Raw genomic sequence first — 17891 nt, 5'->3', positions numbered from 1 at the left:
TCTCCGTTATTTCATTTAATAAATATCTGACTGGGAGAAAGAGCACTGAATGAGGGGAACAAACACGGTGGAAATACAATTGTACGTAAGGATGAGGTGTTCTAAACCTTATTCATCATCATTATCAACCTGAATATGCCCACTGCACGGCATACCTTCTGCTATGATTCGTCAATAAACGCAATCCTACGCTTTCCCAGCTATATTTGTGGTTACAGTATCTGATTATGGTTTTATACATACTTGGTCATATTATCCTGCAAAATACAAACCCTCCAACATACATCCCTTAGCATAATAGCGGTTACCTATCTATCAATGCAACGAGCATTACATATGCACTCCATATCTCCGCAGACTATGACGAACGTTGCGGAAGTGCACCTACCACATGTTCTTACGACATACACGTTATCGCACCATATCGTGCATTTCATGGCGATTATGTTAACGTTTGTGCTCTAACTTATACGCCGATGTTAAGTTTGACCAAGCGTTACCATTTACACCGGCATGCCAGGTTATATTTACCATTGGGTATAAGTCAAGACAGACTGCTCCGATCAAGAGAGGTGATGCGAACTCGCCTGCTCAAGCGCCCTGCAAACGCATCTGTCCACATAGTTACAAGGACCGGTATCGCCCCATCGGACCCCCCCCCCCCCCCCACCCACCCACACACATTGAGTCATGTCAGCCGCAGGTTAAATTCAAATTCAACATCGTGTTTTCGAAGAGTGTGTTAACGCTGCTGAAAAACTGCGAAGCCAGCCTGCGCTGACGATTCGCAATCGGCAACGTTCACTTAAAGCGTGTCAGCTTGCAACAATATCGATGTTGAACTGGGATAGCGGACGCGGCAAGGTAGATTATGAATATCTGGGGTCTTACAACACAAAACCACAATATACGGACGCAAAGTTTGTTTGACCATCTGGCGTTTACCGTGCAGTGACAACGCACAGTATGGGCATCTCGCCTCCATCGAAGTGCGAACGCCGCAGCCGGCATCAAACCCACGACCTTCTTGTCAGAGCAAGTACATTAAACACACACTAAACAGCTGCATGAAATACAACAAACACTCACTTCACAAACACTCGCAGCAGTAACGCGCACCGTGCAATCTAGCTTCAATGGAGCAATCCAACGTTTCCGTCGGTTAAACCAAGTCGGGAAGCGAAACATTCTTGCACCCCGTCTGCAGTGGTTTGTGCATTTCGGCACGCAGCAGTTTGGAATTTTCACTTCAAAGTTGCAGTAGATGCAATTAGCTCGAGGCTGGTGTCTCCCTGATCCCGTTAATGGGGAGGTAATCGCCGGGCAGATTCCAAGCCCTGACGTATCGGCCTCCCGAAACGCGCCATGAAGGCACGGATAATTTAAGGGTAGGTTTTTTTAGTGCGTCGGTAAACGTCGCTTGTGGTTCAAAGACCCAGACAGACCCAGGAGTTGATAACACAAACAAAACACATTCTTAATTAGGGCAGTACAGGCATCACACAAACATGCAGACACTGCTGGTATCAATTACAATAGTACTCAACATATAACTCAGACTGTGTTTAAAACAACGGGAATAGAACAAAGATAACGTGATACAAATGCACTATCATACATTACAAACCATCCAAAAACACTTAACTATTCGCGTATTCAGTCCACAAATGCTTAGAACTAGTCTGAACGCTTATCCTTCAGCACCCCTTTCTCCAGCACAGGGTAGCCAGCCGGTCTAAGAACTGGCTAACCTCCCTGTCTTTCCGCTTAAACCTTCCTCCTCCTCCTCCTCCTCCTCCTCCTCCTCCTCCTCCTTCTCCTCTTCCTCTTCCTTCAGGAAACACTCAAGGCGACTCCAGCGTCATAGTCATCGCTGTTTCCTTCGTCGTCGACCTGTAGCGTGTTTCCTCGGCGACACTGTTTAATAACTGTCCTCTGTTGCCTCGGCGTCGACCCTCGATTCTTCAACATCGATTGGCTGCGCTACTTCATAAAACACGTCTTCTTGGGCCGTCTGAACCACTCTCACGTGAACAAGATTACTTATTCACCTACTAGCCAACTCCCTGGATGATCCTCCGTCGCCACGCCAAGCCACGCGCTTATATCGACTAGTCGAAGGCGTTCCAAATGGCTAGATTCTTGTGACAGTTTTGTCTGCGGAATGGGACTTCAATTTCTCAAATTATCCCAATTTTGCACGGGCGTTAGACTGTCTCTGTGGCGGCTTCTGCGAAATGAGTGGTCCATCTCCTTTTTTTTTTATACGTGCGACAGAGCGAGCGCGAAGCGTAATTGCCGTGTTTTCATGGCGTTATTTGAGATCGGTGATTCGCACATAATTAAGCGGTAGTTTGTGACATGATGTCACAGCAGAAGCCATGTTTAGAGCAGTTGGGTCAAAGACAGCGCATACCGCAGCCTGCACGACCACGCCCACGTGGAGTACGAAGGATGAGGAACGCCCCGCTGCGGTAGTCTAGTGGCTAAGGGCCGTTCCGCGCGCTTCCCGCACAGCCGCAACGCAAGTACCGGGACCCCTACCGCACGCAAGCGGGGGCCAAGTAACCCAATTGGCGACGCTCTTTCACCCTCCGCAGCGTCGTCCATTGGCTTATTTGTCCCCCGCTTGCTTGCGGTAGAGGTCTCGGGGCGTGCGTTGCGGCTGTGCGGGAAGCGCGTGGAATGGCCGTAAGGTACTCGGCTGCTGACCCGCACGTCGCGGAGTTCAATCCCGACTCTGGCGGCTGCATTTTCGATGGAAGCGAGAATGCTGTAGGCCCGTGTACTGAGATTTGGGTGCACGTTGAAGAACACCGGGTGGTCGAAATTCCCGGAGCCCTCCACCACGTTGTCTCTCATAATAATATCGTGGTTTCGGGAGGTTAAACCGCACATATAAATCAACGAAGCCTCAGGAACAATATTGCCGGGAGGACCAACGTGGCGCTCTTTCTGAACTTTTGCGATGGGAACCTGGACTAGCAAAATGTGTTCTGGCGGGCGGGGCAAGTGGTGGGACGAAGGCTGAAAATACCCTAAAAGACGGAGGCCCGCATATGTATAGTCTCTCTTACCAAGTTTCTGATCGAGAATCAATCAGCTGAGACCGGTGTGCGCGAATGTGTAATGACATTAAGGCGATTGAAGTTCTTTGAACAACAACAACAACAACAACAACAACAACAACAACAACAACAACAACAACAACAACAACAACAACAACAACAACAACAACAACAACAACAACAACAACAACAACAACATCATCATCAACAACAACAGCAACAACATCATCATCGTCATCATCAACAACAACATAATCGTCATCAATATCATCATCATCAACAGCAACAACAGCAGCAACATCATCATCATCATCGTCATCATCATCATCAACAACAACATGATCATCATCAACATCATCATCAACAACAACAACAGCAACAACAGCATCATCATCATCAACAACAACAACAACAACAACAAGAAAGCCCTCGCCGCGAAGAGAGTGCATGTAGTGCCGTAATTAACATAGCGCATGTCATTTCACGGGGTCTATAGATATTGCTTGCGGTTATCATAGCTTATGGTTGTGGAAGGGACACGTGCATACATCGCCTCTCGACACGGTCGGTCACATCGTTGTTTGACATGGAATAGTTGGCGGCCATGCGTTGTCGTTGCGCCAACAGGTGCAAAGCTTTGAACGCGATCACGAGTGCACGCCCTTTGACGAGACTGTCGCTGCACCAGATACCACACTGTGGTGAGGGTAAGGCGTTGACAGATGTCGTGACATTATATGACGACTGATAAGAAATTATCAGGGCTGGGCAGAGATAATAGGAAAAGTATAAAGATATACCCGGCTTTGAAATCTGAAATACAGATACTGATATACACTCGCCTTCGACGTAACGGTTTACTTCGGAGATATTTTAGCAAAAAGACGAAAGAAGTATTTCGGGATACGGATACCGAAATACAGATACTTCAGCAAGAAGATAAAATTGTAGATACTTTAGCAAAAAGAGAAAAAAAGTATAATGGAATTGATTGATTGATTTGTGGGGTGTAACGTCCCAAAACCACCATATAATTATGAGAGACGCCGTAGTGGAGGGCTCCGGAAGTTTCGACCACCTGGGGTTCTTTAACGTGCACCCAAATCTGAGCACACGGGCCTACAACATTTCCGCCTCCGTCGGAAATGCAGCCGCCGCAGCCGGGATTTGAACCCGCGACCTGCGGATATATTGGAATACAGTTGCAGCAAACAGATGCTGATCAGCATTTTCCACATTTCGGGTAGCTCATACGCCGAAAAGAAGTTTTTTTTTTAGATCCAGCATCATGTTGTAAATAAAGTGGCGGAACATTGAAATGGGCAGTTTAATTATTAAATTATACAGAACTCTCACCGCCATTAAAAGATTACTGAGGGGCAGCGAACGTTACAAAGTACATAGTTTACAATACTCACATTATTACGATTATCAATTGCAACAAGTTACACTATTTCTCAGCAAGTGTTACAGACGTTGGTTTGTTGCCTTTGCTCTGTACATTGCGATTTTAACATACAACATTGGTTAAAAAACACAGGTAAAGGAAATGCGCTCTTGTACACAGTGCCCCGTCCCGCGGATGACCTTTTGATCTGACAACAAACATTGCTTGACATTCTGCGACAAGTTTATTCTCAATGTCCCGATTCGCCGGAATGTGCCATCGGGCATTGAGCTCGCGGCGTATTTGATGTAGTTGAGAGAATAGGACATCATTATGAAATGAGAGGGATGCTGTGTTGGAAGGCAGCCCGAAAACCGCGATTTAATTGCCATCGTAGGAAGAGGCATAGGTATGGCCGTACACCTCAAAGCCGGGAAGCCTAATGGATAAACAAAGGCGTCGTGCTGCACATTGTTTGAGGCCGATGTGCTTTGGGGCGCCGTCAGTGCCAGAAGGCGACACCAGGCCGTGTCATCCCTTTTGTTTCGAGTGCTCGCCTCTTTTTCGGGTCCCTGTCAACACGGCCGCACTTCCGACCGTACGCGGCTACCTGGCACACTCTATACCTTTCTTTTGTGTGCTGCAAATATGTCGCAAGAGCTGCGCAAGCTGTACGCTCGGTAGTATGGCATGGTGTAATGTTGAGTGGAGGCTAAGCGGTTGTAGTATACAGGATGAAAAGTGCTAGAATCTATTCGGTGGCCTAAGGACCGCCTTTCAGCGAATAATTTCTGCGAAAGGCATGCAGCCTTCATTTTTTTTTTTCCTTCTCAAGAACCATCTTCAGGAGGGAACGTAAAAATGGGCCAATGAGGTTCACACGTGTTCATTGCTTGTCGCTACCCGACATATAAGCAATTGTGGATGACTTGTCATGTCTTGCACGCACTTCTGCCCCAGCTACCAATTTTGTGAAGTCGCGTGCACTAAACATAGAGTGCAGCACTGCCACATCCAGAAGCCACGCGATGAGATCTTGTCGCGTTGGCTCGGCCCCATTATTTGCCTTAGGTTCTTCTGAGTGAAATACTGGCTACCTCTACCACAACCAAGAAGCATCGTGAAGTAGGAGCCACGTCGATTTTGTTGTTCTTCAACAGCGTTGGGAATTTGGCGCTAGTTGCACGTAGCTGTACAGCTTCGATGTCCGAACAGTGGTTAAGTTCTATTTTTGCAGAGTTAATTTCCAAGTGCTTGTGATAAATGTGTAAAACATCTTACTGGGAAACGAAGAAATGAACATGACATTGAAGGGACACAGAATGTGATAACTGGCGTTGTGTGACCACTGCGGAAATGATGAAACCTTGTCGACCTCGCAGAACATAAAAGGACGGATACGGTTCATCCCAAGGAATAAATCGTGGGCGTATGTAAATACCTTTACTAAAGGCGAAGCCACAAGTCCATACTTGGATAAATTTTATTTTAAAAATGTCTCGCAGTAGTGGTGCTACGCACTTGCGTATACAAATGCTTTTTTTTTTGTGAAGAGATGAACTGTTGTCAGAAGGTGTTATAGAGGTATGTGCAAGTGAAACTACGAAACTGTCTTCCAACGGCATTCTCAAACTTTACTTTTAAGTTTCGGCTCTTTTATTCTTTTTCTTTCGTTTTGTTCCCCCTTCGCCAAGAACCACGCATGCATTGAGCTCCTCTATGCAGCAGCTGTCAGCATGCTCCCTCCCGAGGGCCTCTTTGTCTTCCGAGTATTCGTGCTCGCACAGTAAATATTATTTTTGACACATTACGTGAGAAGTGAGGAAGAAAATATCGAAGATAATGTTAAGAAATGAACATTATATCAGAACTACCACCAGCCTCAAGTTCACAACCACTAGCACACAGGCCTGTAACTTCATATTTTCAGTATACAACGTGGTTAGTGAACACCTTTTAATGGGGCTGATAATGTCGTCCTCTTCAGTCCAGTTGGTCGTTCTTGCGAAGAGTGCTATGCCCAATTTCTTTAGTAGTTTTGTAGTCACGTACGCAATCAGCTGCTGCATTCCAGGCAGGGTTTCCCTTGTGTATCTGTGTATGCAAATCAAACATTATTAATAATAATAGTAATAATGATTCTCTTGCGATCCTAAATGATGCCCGAACACGGATAAATAGACAGAGAGGCGGACGCGATGGACGAACATGGTCAAAATTTCTCGCCAATAAGTGCTCCACGTTTAACCTATAGAGACTCGTTTTCTCACAAGATAGTAAATTGGTAAGATTACTGCTTCACAATGGCAAAAGCATGTACTCTTGGCGCGAGCAGCTGATTGCTATAAGCGAGAAATTTCGCGAGAAGAAAGTGCGCACGGTGACAGCGCGTTCAATTTTCAGCACCAGCACGCTGTGATGTCGTAGAGAAGTAGTACCTCATCCTTGATCATGCTCCTTTCCAGTTAATGATGTCATGATGCTAAGCATATTTGATGGTTCAATGGCCCATTGAGTGTGATGTCACTCGGGAAGGCTGCTTTTGATGAACCGGTAATAAAACAGAAAATTTTTGGCTGTCCACCGGTTGTCGGAGAAATCATGATCACTTGCGATGCACTTGGCGAGGAATAAAAAAAGGAAGAAGCAACGCAGTACGGCGAGCGATCTTCCACTACAGCTAAGCTCGACATTTTCGAAGCAAGACCAATGTTTTTATGCAGCCAGAATTTGAGAACAGGGGACGTGCGAGGGATTGACAGCATAGCTGTCCTACTGGTAGACGGCCGCTTTATGTCGCTTGTGGTATGATCTGTTGACATGTTTTGCAAATCGAAAAATCATCACGCTGAAATGCGCTGTCTTCGAGGACATGCCGCCGTTTAAGTATATCAGTGCGTTTCATTGGAAGCCACTCGATGTAGTACGGAAGATCGCTGCAGCAGCTTCCGTAGGCATGGCTAATAGCGGAGAGATAGGGCACACTGGTGCTGAAGTTGCTCCTCTGCCTTCATTTTCGGGGGAAACGACGGGAACGGTTGCACGCGAAGAAGCGAGAGAAACCCAACTGATTTACGAACAATGGCAGCGCACAAAACATTCTACTCAATTTGTCCCCGACAGAAGCGATAGTATATGAAGTCGCTTTAAGCGGGGCGTCGAATTTGGGCAGAGGAATAAGAAGGCGTGATACAGGGGCCTTTTGTGCAGAGGCTCGTCAATGGTGGTGCAACCAATGCCTCAAAAAGAGACGCTGGGAGCGAGAATAATAAAATCGTCAACTGCGAGGTCGTCGCAGTGAGCGCAAGCGTCCTTTGCCTGATGAGTGGTGAGGGGAGCACCCTACATTGTGTCGTGTGTTTTGTGTGTACGCAGGGCGGCCATTATCTCTCCGTCGGCTCGGATATTTATCTCTTGTGATATCTTGTTTTCTTTCCCCCCCCCCCCCCAAGCCGGCAAATAAACCAGCGAGAAGGCGATTATGAGCCGCGTCGTTAACATGCCGCCGCGATGTTTTGCTCGCGTTTTTTGCTCCCTCTAATGTCTCCCCGGAGGCACTCTCTCTTCGTGCGCAAATGCTCGGCCTATGTGCGCCATCTTCCTTCTAGCCCGCGTACGGCACGAAAGGACACGCCGAAATTCACGCAACTTATTAAATTATTCTTTATTACTGCACATAGACAGCTATAATTAAGCCGGCGAAAACTAAAACGATTGTGCACACACAGAGTGCACAATCGTTATATATATATATATATATATATATATATATATATATATATATATATATATATATATATATATATATATATATATATATATATAACAACTTCTGGCTACCGTAATAAAAGTTATGAACTTAGAGAGAAGTGCCATATAGGAAACAAAACAATTATTTATTTATTTTATCCTAACAGTTTGGACTGGTGGTCCAGCCTTCTTCGGAAGATGTAAGTGAAATTGTGTAAGTTCCACAACCCATAGCAGAAGGCCGGCCTCACAATTTTGGGGCCCCAAAAAATTAAAAAAAGAGAAAAGGTCACAGCTTTGCCGCAAAAGTGAAGCAGTCAAAGCGATAGCAACAAACTGGAAGGTCACGCGCAGAGAGGCAAGCCGATCGAAACGTACCCTGCGCTTCTCACGCACAAAAACGCACAAAAGGTACTCACAGGTACAAATGAATGCGAATAACCGTCTCAGTTGTCACTTCGCTGTGTCTGATAAGCGCGCTCTATTCGCACACAGAGACTGTGCAACGATTGCAGTGACCTTTGTGCGCCCGGTAACTACAACAGAATTGTTCCGGTGAAAGCTTAAGGACAGGCAAGACATAAAATGCTCCCAACCACGAAATAAGAGCGCGCGAGTGTGCGTTCTGCTACGGGTTGTGGAACTCGTACTATTTCACTTACATAAATAATTGTTTTGTTTTCTATAATGCACCACTCTCGGAGCGTAGAATACATATATATACGGCAAGTTATCTTTTTACCCTCATTTATTTCTTCACATTTACATTACGATTGGGTCTAATAACTTCCCCTATACATTCCTTGGCATTATTGTCTGTTAGCCCCTATTAATATTGTGTCAAAACACGGAAAAACGAGCGCTTAAGTATACACTTCTTTCCCTTATATATATATATATATATATATATATATATATATATATATATATATATATATATATATATATATATATATATATATAGAGAGAGAGAGAGAGAGAGAGAGAGAGAATGGATACAGTGGATCCAGTGTTTTCCAAAGTTTAAAGTAACGAACGAACGCACGAAAACATTTTTATTCCAACATTTCATTCCGGATCTGGCCTACAGTCCTGGCGAAGACCGGACTCCAGCTGTAACAGTGAAAATGCGCGATGTGCCGACTCTTAGCACGGAATATGCGCAATGGAGGCACCGAATTCTACGTTCATCATTAATAGGTATGCGTTACAGTCATATATATGTGTGTGCCTTGAAGAAGGCCCGTCTATGGCCGCAACGTTGGCGGTAAAGCCCTGTGTTTCGTAGGTTCGGTCGCACCTTTTGATTGATTGATTGATTGATTGATATGTGGGGTCTAACGTCCCAAAACCACCATATGATTATGAGAGGTGCTGTCGTTGAGGGCTCCAGAAAATTCGACAACCTTGGATTTATTTTAACGTGCACCCGAATCCACTTGATTACCTATATCATCACCACTTGATCACCTATATATGGATACACTGATTGTATGACGAAGTAGTGCATTTATTGATATTGACGAAGGCAGGTTCTCCAGCCAAAGTTATAGTACAACTTGCGTTTTGCAAGTTTATCAACCTCTGTTTAACTTGATTTTTTTTTTCTCGTGTCAATTGAACTTCACTTTTGCATGCACCCACACAAGGGCATTGCAACTACCACGCAACAAGATAAAAAAAAAGAGTGGGAATACTTTGCGCGAAGCAAACCTAATTATCACAAAGTTCGATGAGGCATACGAAGGGATGCTCAAGTGACATCTAACCCTGCTACTTGCGACAACGTACTAGCTGCGTGCTCGTTCTTTCCGGCTGGTAAAGAAGGCACGTGAAATGGAAAAAGGTAACACTTGACTATACGCTCCGCTCCATTCGCAAAAGCAAGAAGTGCTCTTAAACAAGCTTACTGCAAGAGGTCTCTTTGTTTTCCGCTGCCAGATACAGCATTCCGCACTCTGGCAAATGGTAGGAAGACGAGCGCTATCGGCACGCTTCGCAATTTATCAGGATTTCCGGCCGATCGATAGTACGTCTTTATTGTTGCCCATTTCAAATGAGTTCTGCGGAATCCGACAAGGTGGTGAATTTGACCAACGCATGTTCGGATAGTTCATGAAGTGCGTATTTGCAACACATACTCTTTCTTACGACGCAATAAAGCTTTCAGTTATATGAGAAAGTGCTTGTGTTGAACCTTTACTTGTTCCTGTCATGAGATGTGTATTGAACAGCAGGATACATGCCATTGATGCTCTCGGTTATAAGCCTATGCTGTAAGGGCGAGATTGATATTTCGCATCGTGATCTCAACAGCCAGGTTTACATAGTGAGAAATAAAAGAGAAAGGTAAATGTTTCGTAATGCGAGTAGATGTTGCTTCGTAATTCTTGCCAGGAAACAAGAACAGGTAGATTTGCCCCGCGTCCCTTTTGACACGCGTTGAACACTTCAGGAGCACTGTTTTATTATCTTTTGCGACGTCAAGATCCCGGAATAACGTCACACAAGTAGCAAAGCCGAAGACATGTTGAATTTTATCAAATATGCTGCGCAATCATCGTCAAACAATTGAGGGATCCTTAAGCTTCGCCTTTAAGAGTTGAACGGGAGAGCGATATCCTGTTTCTAGTGCGTACCTCGAACCCCTTTTGCATGAAATCTTTTCGAACTTGCTTTGCAGGCACAGTACGTGACGAAGTGATTATCATAATCACATGTTCTGACGCCCGGTGGCGATGTACGCTTGCACCGCGCATTACGACTGCAATATTTCATGTTGTATTGTGATGCATGTATACCATAGGTCGGCACTTTGAGAGACTACTCACTCATACTCACTCACTACAATTTTTTCAGCATTGACCCTCACTCACGTTCATACTCACTTCTACTCACACTGAAAGTACTCATTCACGTCCATTCTCACTCCTACTCATACTCATAAGTACTCGCTCACGTTCTACTCACTCCTACTCATACTCATTAGTACTCACTCATACTCACACTGACCACATTCAAATGAGTATGAATGAGTGTGAGAGAGTGTACTCATGAGTGAGTATGTCGAGCTATGATGTGTACACAGGGCGCGTGTGTTTGTAAAACATGAAAAATACTTTCACTGCATTTGTGGGTAGAGGAAGGCATTTTCAATTTATTTACAAGCAGACGCGTGGCTGTGTGGCTGAGCACAAAATTTTAAAAAGCTTTATTTATGTTATTTATTTTACTTGTTCTACAGTCGCTATGACGCAGCATGCTAGCTTATAGACATCGTGATGATAGAGTATACTATCTGGCCACGAATGTTTCGTGGAAACTGTAGCGAAAGGGCGTGATGTGTATAAGACGACTGACTGTGATGAAGGTGTGACGTGTTTGTTTGATGTATTATAGCGTATGAAATGGGTATGATGCACATAATGGTTAGACTACTTTTGACCTGTAGTCGAAAAGGCAACAGAAGAAAAAAGTGCCTGTGTGTCAGAACACCCGCTTGCCACGCAAACGAATCGAGTTCTGTCCCCACTCGGAGCCAGAATCGTTATTTATTTTATTTGCATCTTTCTCAACTTTTCGGTCACGCACAACATGATGATTTTTCGCTCACAACCAACGACGCAAACGCCTGAATTTATGCGAGGCGAGCTCTTCAACGCTATCGCATTAAATTTCCTTGATTTCTGTATACTGACCATCAGGTGTACCAAGTCTCTTGTCCAGTATGGAATAAGCAGTGCACACCACATTTTGGAAAAACGTTAACGACGAAGGTCAGCAACACCGCTGTTGCCTTGGACCAGCAGTGGAATACTTGTCCACATTACCGCGCCGTCGTAAGCAGCGAAGTTAACAAAAATCTAGTGGCTGCATAACCCCGGCACACGAGACGACGTTGAGAACCGGCCATTGAGAGGCGCGATTCCGCGGTATAAGTTCAAGCTCCACAGAGTGCACGGACGATAACAAGAAGTGCGCTCATGTCGGGGTGGGCAGAGGCTGTGCTTCCAAGCGTAGCGACATTCTTCACGCTCCCTTGGCATCCATTAGTAACACACCTCCTTCTGCAACGCCGTGTTTAGGCACGCGCCTTACGGCAGACAACCAGGTGGCGCGAACGAGCGGAAAATTCAAATTTCTCGTTCCACCACGTTGAGTCACGCCCCAATCAAGGATTCGCGGAAGCGCCATCTATCCTGCATGCAGCGGGGAGACTTGAAGAAGCCTCTATAAGATGCCGCGCGCATGGTTTCCTGCAGCTGATCAACGTGCAACAATGCGTTCTCAAGTGGAGCTAACCTCCGGCCATTGGCATGGACCGAAAATGGCGCCATAAAAGTTATGTTCTCGGTGATGCGTCTTTAAACTCCGATGAGGCACGCACTTTCTGTCCTCTGACATTTCTTCGACCTATAAACCAGGAGCTTCTTTCTTATTCCACTCTTCCACATCGGTTAAGGTGATTCCCCGACCGGCTAGATACCTGTATAACGTCTTTTTGCAGTGATTCAACGGTCAGTGTGGCTTTGTGGTGAAATACTGAATCGCCACGCGGAGTGGCTGGGTTCAAATCACTCTCGAGCCCTGCCTCTTTCTTTCTTTCGTTTTTTCTTCTTATCATCGTACTCAAGTGCTGTTACGGTCACCGGTGGTGGTCCTCGTAAATCAGTGGATGTTGTGATCTCATGACGTTATTCGCTGTAGAACAAGAAGAACAGAGATGGCCAAGCACTGACTACAGTTGAGCCGTTTATTTTGGTAAGCGTTAGCATTTTCGGCGTCCGCAGTGCCTATGTATTCACACACTGTGTACGGTGCTAAAGCACCTTAATTTGCAGCGAGATAGGGTTATAGGTGGCAGCACCATTGCCTTGTTAGTGGGTTCTTTTCGTTCACGCCTCTCATTTTACTCCCAATTTGCACTAAGTAGCCCAGAAATATGACACGCTGGGGGTAGATGACTACACGTAAATACTATGAATGCACTGTATAGCAGTGGAAGAATGCAAGCGACTATAGCGAACATTTCCTAAGAAGGCTTCCTTAAAAGGCTTCGTGAGGGTGGAGTGAAAGCACTGCCTAGGAAAACATGTGAAGCAGATGGGAAGCATTATGCACGTTGGAAAAAATCTAACGAACGCTTGATTATTAGGCGTGACATCAACTTGTTTCTAATCTTCAGGAACTTAAAGGGACCCTGAAACAGTTTTGACGAACTTTAACAAACACCAATTGTGCCGGTAGACCAAGTCCCAAGGGTAATTTAGAGACCTATTTGAGCTCTCTGCGTAAACTATGTAACTTATTACAACGCTTTAAAACTGCGAATTGCTCCAGACCGCTGCAGATCGCTCCGACTCGGCCAAACGCGTTTTCAACCTCCCATACACCAAGGGACACGCTCTGCCCCACTGACGTCATGGTTTCCAGCTGATCTGATTGGCTGTGGAACGCGCAACACATACTGCCGGTATCGGATCGGCGGCGGGGTTTACGCGTATGTGGTCTCACGCCACATCGTGACGCAAGCGCTGTGAAGGCTGAGCTTAGCCCCGAGCGCTCGAGGGCTGTTGAAGGTGAAAGGCGGAGCGGAGGAGGAGGGTACTTCTTTAGTACTCGTAGCTCCGTTAATATTGGGTGTTTCGATTGAACTCTGGGTGCCAATTATTTGCTTCAGTTATGGTCTAATCAAAAACGGAATGTGAAAAAAAAAAACGTTTCAAGGGCCCTTTATAGTGAATTGTTTTTTTTTTGTGTGCTTGACCATACCCAATGTCTCGTAAGCTAAAAACCTGCTGTCTAAAACTATTTCTCATCGGCTTCAATATATTCTGGATGAATGCTGAAAGAGCTGACTAAAACACCACGAGAAGTTTGTAAGTTGTGGTAAACACAACAACAATGATTATTGTTAAAGAGAAGCTTGAGATATTGATACCAAATTCAATTCTCAGATGACTACCTCTACATGGATTATAGCTAATGGATAAAGGCTTTAACAAAACAGCGCTATGACAGCGTGCCAGATGTTAGCAAGAATATTGGAGCAACAATCTCAAATAAATAAAAAAGAAATGTAGCTTAAAAACCTGAAAACTGTCATAGAGGCTGGGATATTATTCACGAATGCTGGACGCCTACAAGCTACGAGAAGAGATCACTCTTTTTGAACCTCTCGAACTTCGTTCCAACAGCGGGCGAGCAAGATTAAACGTTGCCGCAGCTGTTTGACATCATAATTGTTTGTCGACGCGGCCTCATCAAGTGTGAGCCTCACGGGACGGCTTTACGCTCTTCCATATAGTATAGTACCAAGTACTCAAAATCATTTACCCCTTTTTTTGAACAACCATTTGGAAACTAAATGGTTCCTGCTGGGCGAGGAAGAATTCCTCAAGCGTTGGTCCTGCGCATTTATTAAAATCCCTAACAATAGGGTTGTTCTTGCCTGTTCTTCAGTACAGGGACTACGAACCACATAAAACCCACCCCAACGTTTTGTGATGTGTGTGTGCCAAAAATACTGATTACGGTAATGTGAAATATTTTGTGTGACTTCACTACGGAACCTGTGCCATTGTATTCGAGTGCCAATGGAATAAGGAACCGTATTGTGTGTGGAACCTATGCCATGTAATTTTGGTGGACAATAAATTCCTTTTACCAAGTAAATCGTGGCACAACTTTGTCCTTGTTGTCTCTCTGTCTTCTTTTCATCTCTTTTACTTCATTGTTAGGTCGAATTTTCGCAAAGTTTCCGGACGCAGCTTCCTTCATGTCGTGCGTGATCGAAAGGCTGAATGCGACTCTTTGAACAGTTTTTGTCTACTGCATAGTCTAGCACGTACTCTACGTATTGATTCAGGCTTATGCGCACTATGCTAGCTGTTCATTAATATTTAAGTGTCGACTGTAAAAAAAAAAAAACTTTCTGGTGATTGCTTCTAAGCATTGCTATGGCAGCAACATTGTAATCTCGAAAAAAAGACTGTGTGCCCGAGTTCCAAGTATAAAAACAGAGAGAAAATATAGTAACTATAATAGATCGTTCAAAAGTGTAAATTTCGCGCTGTACGCATAAGAATGCATAGCGATTCGCTAGGAGGAGGAAATAAGTAAGAGAAATCGCTTGCGAGAGAACTTGGCCGACCTCGCTGAACGCAGCTCCCTGAAGTAGTTGGGCACTCACACGTTTCTCTCTCTTTTCTTCCTTTTTTTTTGTGAGGAGAAGGAGCAGGAAGGGAGGAGAACGGTAAGACGCACGAGAATAAAGCCGACAAGGGCGGAATGAGCTTGTCAAGAAGTTCGGAGCTTCCGTCAGAGCTGTCACTCAGTGCGGACGCCCATTAGGCGCGACTGGTTAAATCGTTTACATCACTGCTTCGATGAGAGACGGCAGGTGCGAGAACAGGGCAAGGTGAACTGTACTGCTGGACAGGGCGAGCTCCAAAGAAGAGGAAGAGCAAGGCAAAGTAAAATCAGCACTGGAAGAAAGTTTAGTCAGAGCGTAAGAAAAAAAAAGAGCGCCGTTACTTTTTGCAGCAGCTACAGTGTGGTGAAGTCGCCATTTTCGTTTTCTTTGAATGCTTCCCCTCTTCTGGCTGCTTTCATCAGAGACAGAGAAGTCGCCCTCTATCAACATATAGAGGGCACCTTCCCCCCTCACGACACCTCATCTCGTAACCCATAATGTTAAAGACGAAAGAGGGTTTTGGGTGTTTCATCGAACTCGCTATATAGCAAGCTGGAAGTCGAGATATTCACTGGTATTCTAGAGCGCAACTCTTAGACACCCGTTTTGGCGTCGAGCGGCATCGCCATCGTCATTTTTAGCATTACTGATATACATGAAAAAGGTACCGACATAGAAAAATAAAATGACAAAAAAACTTCCCAGGTTCCTATGGCATTTGAACCCGGACCTTCTGCGTGGCACTCGAGTGTTCTATCCCAACGCCACAATGTCTTTTTTTCTTCTTTATATGCATAGAATCAACGTCAGTAGTTGTTGTGAACTACACGTATCACAACTCACCACATTAGAATTACCTGAAGGTACACAACTGCATTGCTACAAACAGTAGGAGGCATTTCAGAAGTCGGGCATGTGTCCAGAAGGGGAAGCCACTCCGGAACGGGGTCGCGAATTTCAACAACACTGCACACTTGAGCAGCTTCTCAGAAGACAGACCTCGTCGACTATGGTGGCTCGGCGTGTCTGTCAATAATGAGACTTTTCCATAGATAACAATGTCTCAATATCCTAAATAGATCATATACAGTATCAATGGGGGGGGGGGGTTCTCTTGTTGAGAGGGATGAACCTGATACCCCGAGCTGTGACAGGAAGTTCTTTCCTGAGTGCTCTTTTTTTTAAACGTTCCAAAAATGAAATGCGCTAAGACGATGAATGAAAAAAATGCTCTATCGTCTCACGTTGGTTGCAGAGTCTACAATTTACTACTGTCCAGGGCACATTTATTGGTTTTTCATTGAGCCACGTCTTCACTGATGGAGTAGAAATGTGCAGTTTAAAGAAAAAAAGTTTTCGCTGCCCGAGATATTCACATTCTACGTACACGAAATAATAAATCATGACCAGACAAAAACAAATATGGCAGCCAATAAAGAGGTTCAGGGAAGATTACTTACAAGTGCAGCGGTTGATTAATATGTGGGGTTTAGTGTCCCCAAAACACCATACGATAATGAAAGACGCCGTAGTGGAAAGCTCCGGAAATTTCGATCACCTGGGGTTTCTAACATTCACCCAAATCTGAGCACACGGGCCTACAGCATTTTTCGCTTCCACCCAAAATGCAGCTGCCACAGCCGGGATTCGACTCTTGCGGGTCAGCAGACGAGTACCCTAGCCACTAGACCACCACGGCGGGGCCAAATGCAGTGGCTCGTGTTTTCTTTGTTTCTGGTGTACGGTGCACTCGAAACCCATTTGCAGAAATACTTTTTTTAGGCGTACATGTTGGCCAAAGAATCCCGTTCAGCTATGTAATATTGCGTGACAAAAGAGTAATATAACAAGCATTCGTCACATAATGTCAATTTCGTAACGAGTGTGTAATCTCATTCTTCCTAACCACTGCAGAGTGCTCAGCCATACTTTTTCATGAGCATCAGCCTCATTAAGCATCATCAAAGGGTCCTTAATACCTTACAGATGCATAGCGGGCATTCCGCTTATGCGCAAAAAGGCTAATAATGGCGTAGGACGGTGGTACGGGCGGTGTTGACGTGGTTGAAACGGGCATCGACGCGGGTGCACGAAGAACGGTTTGTGAAGCGAAATTCGGGGTAGCGTTTACCCGAGTAAACGTTTGTTTGTAAAGAAAAGACACGCGTTGGGTTTTGTATAGGTTTCATCGCAGATAAACGAGTCGAAAGAGTAGATAGATTTAGTCACGCGTCCAAAGCAGCCGTACGGACGCAGTCTGCTAGCCATTTGCGATGGTCGGCCACGTCCGCATGGCTGCTGCGGGCGCGCAACTAAAGCTGAATAGTGTTTCCACTCGACGTGCGGTAGAGTGTTGCCGGTGGTGGATAGGGTAAAGCGAGCGAGAATTGTGTTGCGAGCGGGCGGAAGAGTCGGTAACTTTTAAGCAGGAAATTGCCAAGGAAAGGATCTATGATAATACTCGGGGTAGTTCTCTACTGTTTGAGGCAAG

The 17891-nt window shown here is 45.2% G+C and overlaps 2 protein-coding genes across 6 annotated transcripts in view; one reads left to right on the top strand and one right to left on the bottom strand.

The window, feature by feature from the left end:
• The window catches only part of LOC142814225 (uncharacterized), a 367645-nt gene that overhangs the window by 70981 nt on the left and 278773 nt on the right, over positions 1 to 17891 (bottom strand). For 3 of the 5 annotated variants that reach the window (XM_075892531.1, XM_075892532.1, XM_075892530.1), the window contains one exon: positions 4117 to 6549. The exons of the other annotated variants lie outside the window; for them this stretch is intronic. Coding sequence is in view for 1 of the 3 variants with exons in the window: in XM_075892530.1 (XP_075748645.1) it covers positions 6315 to 6549 (235 nt within the window). In the remaining 2 variants the exon portion in view is untranslated. Of the gene's footprint in view, positions 1 to 4116; positions 6550 to 17891 lie in introns of those variants that run through there. 5 annotated transcript variants of the gene reach the window in all.
• The window catches only part of LOC119172583 (uncharacterized), a 140982-nt gene that overhangs the window by 49282 nt on the left and 73809 nt on the right, over positions 1 to 17891 (top strand). The window lies entirely within an intron of this gene.

This window comes from Rhipicephalus microplus, chromosome 4 (genome assembly GCF_043290135.1).
Source record: "Rhipicephalus microplus isolate Deutch F79 chromosome 4, USDA_Rmic, whole genome shotgun sequence".
NCBI lineage: Eukaryota > Metazoa > Arthropoda > Arachnida > Ixodida > Ixodidae > Rhipicephalus > Rhipicephalus microplus.
Note: the sequence above shows the minus strand (reverse complement) of the source record. Positions and strands in the feature narration are given on the sequence as shown.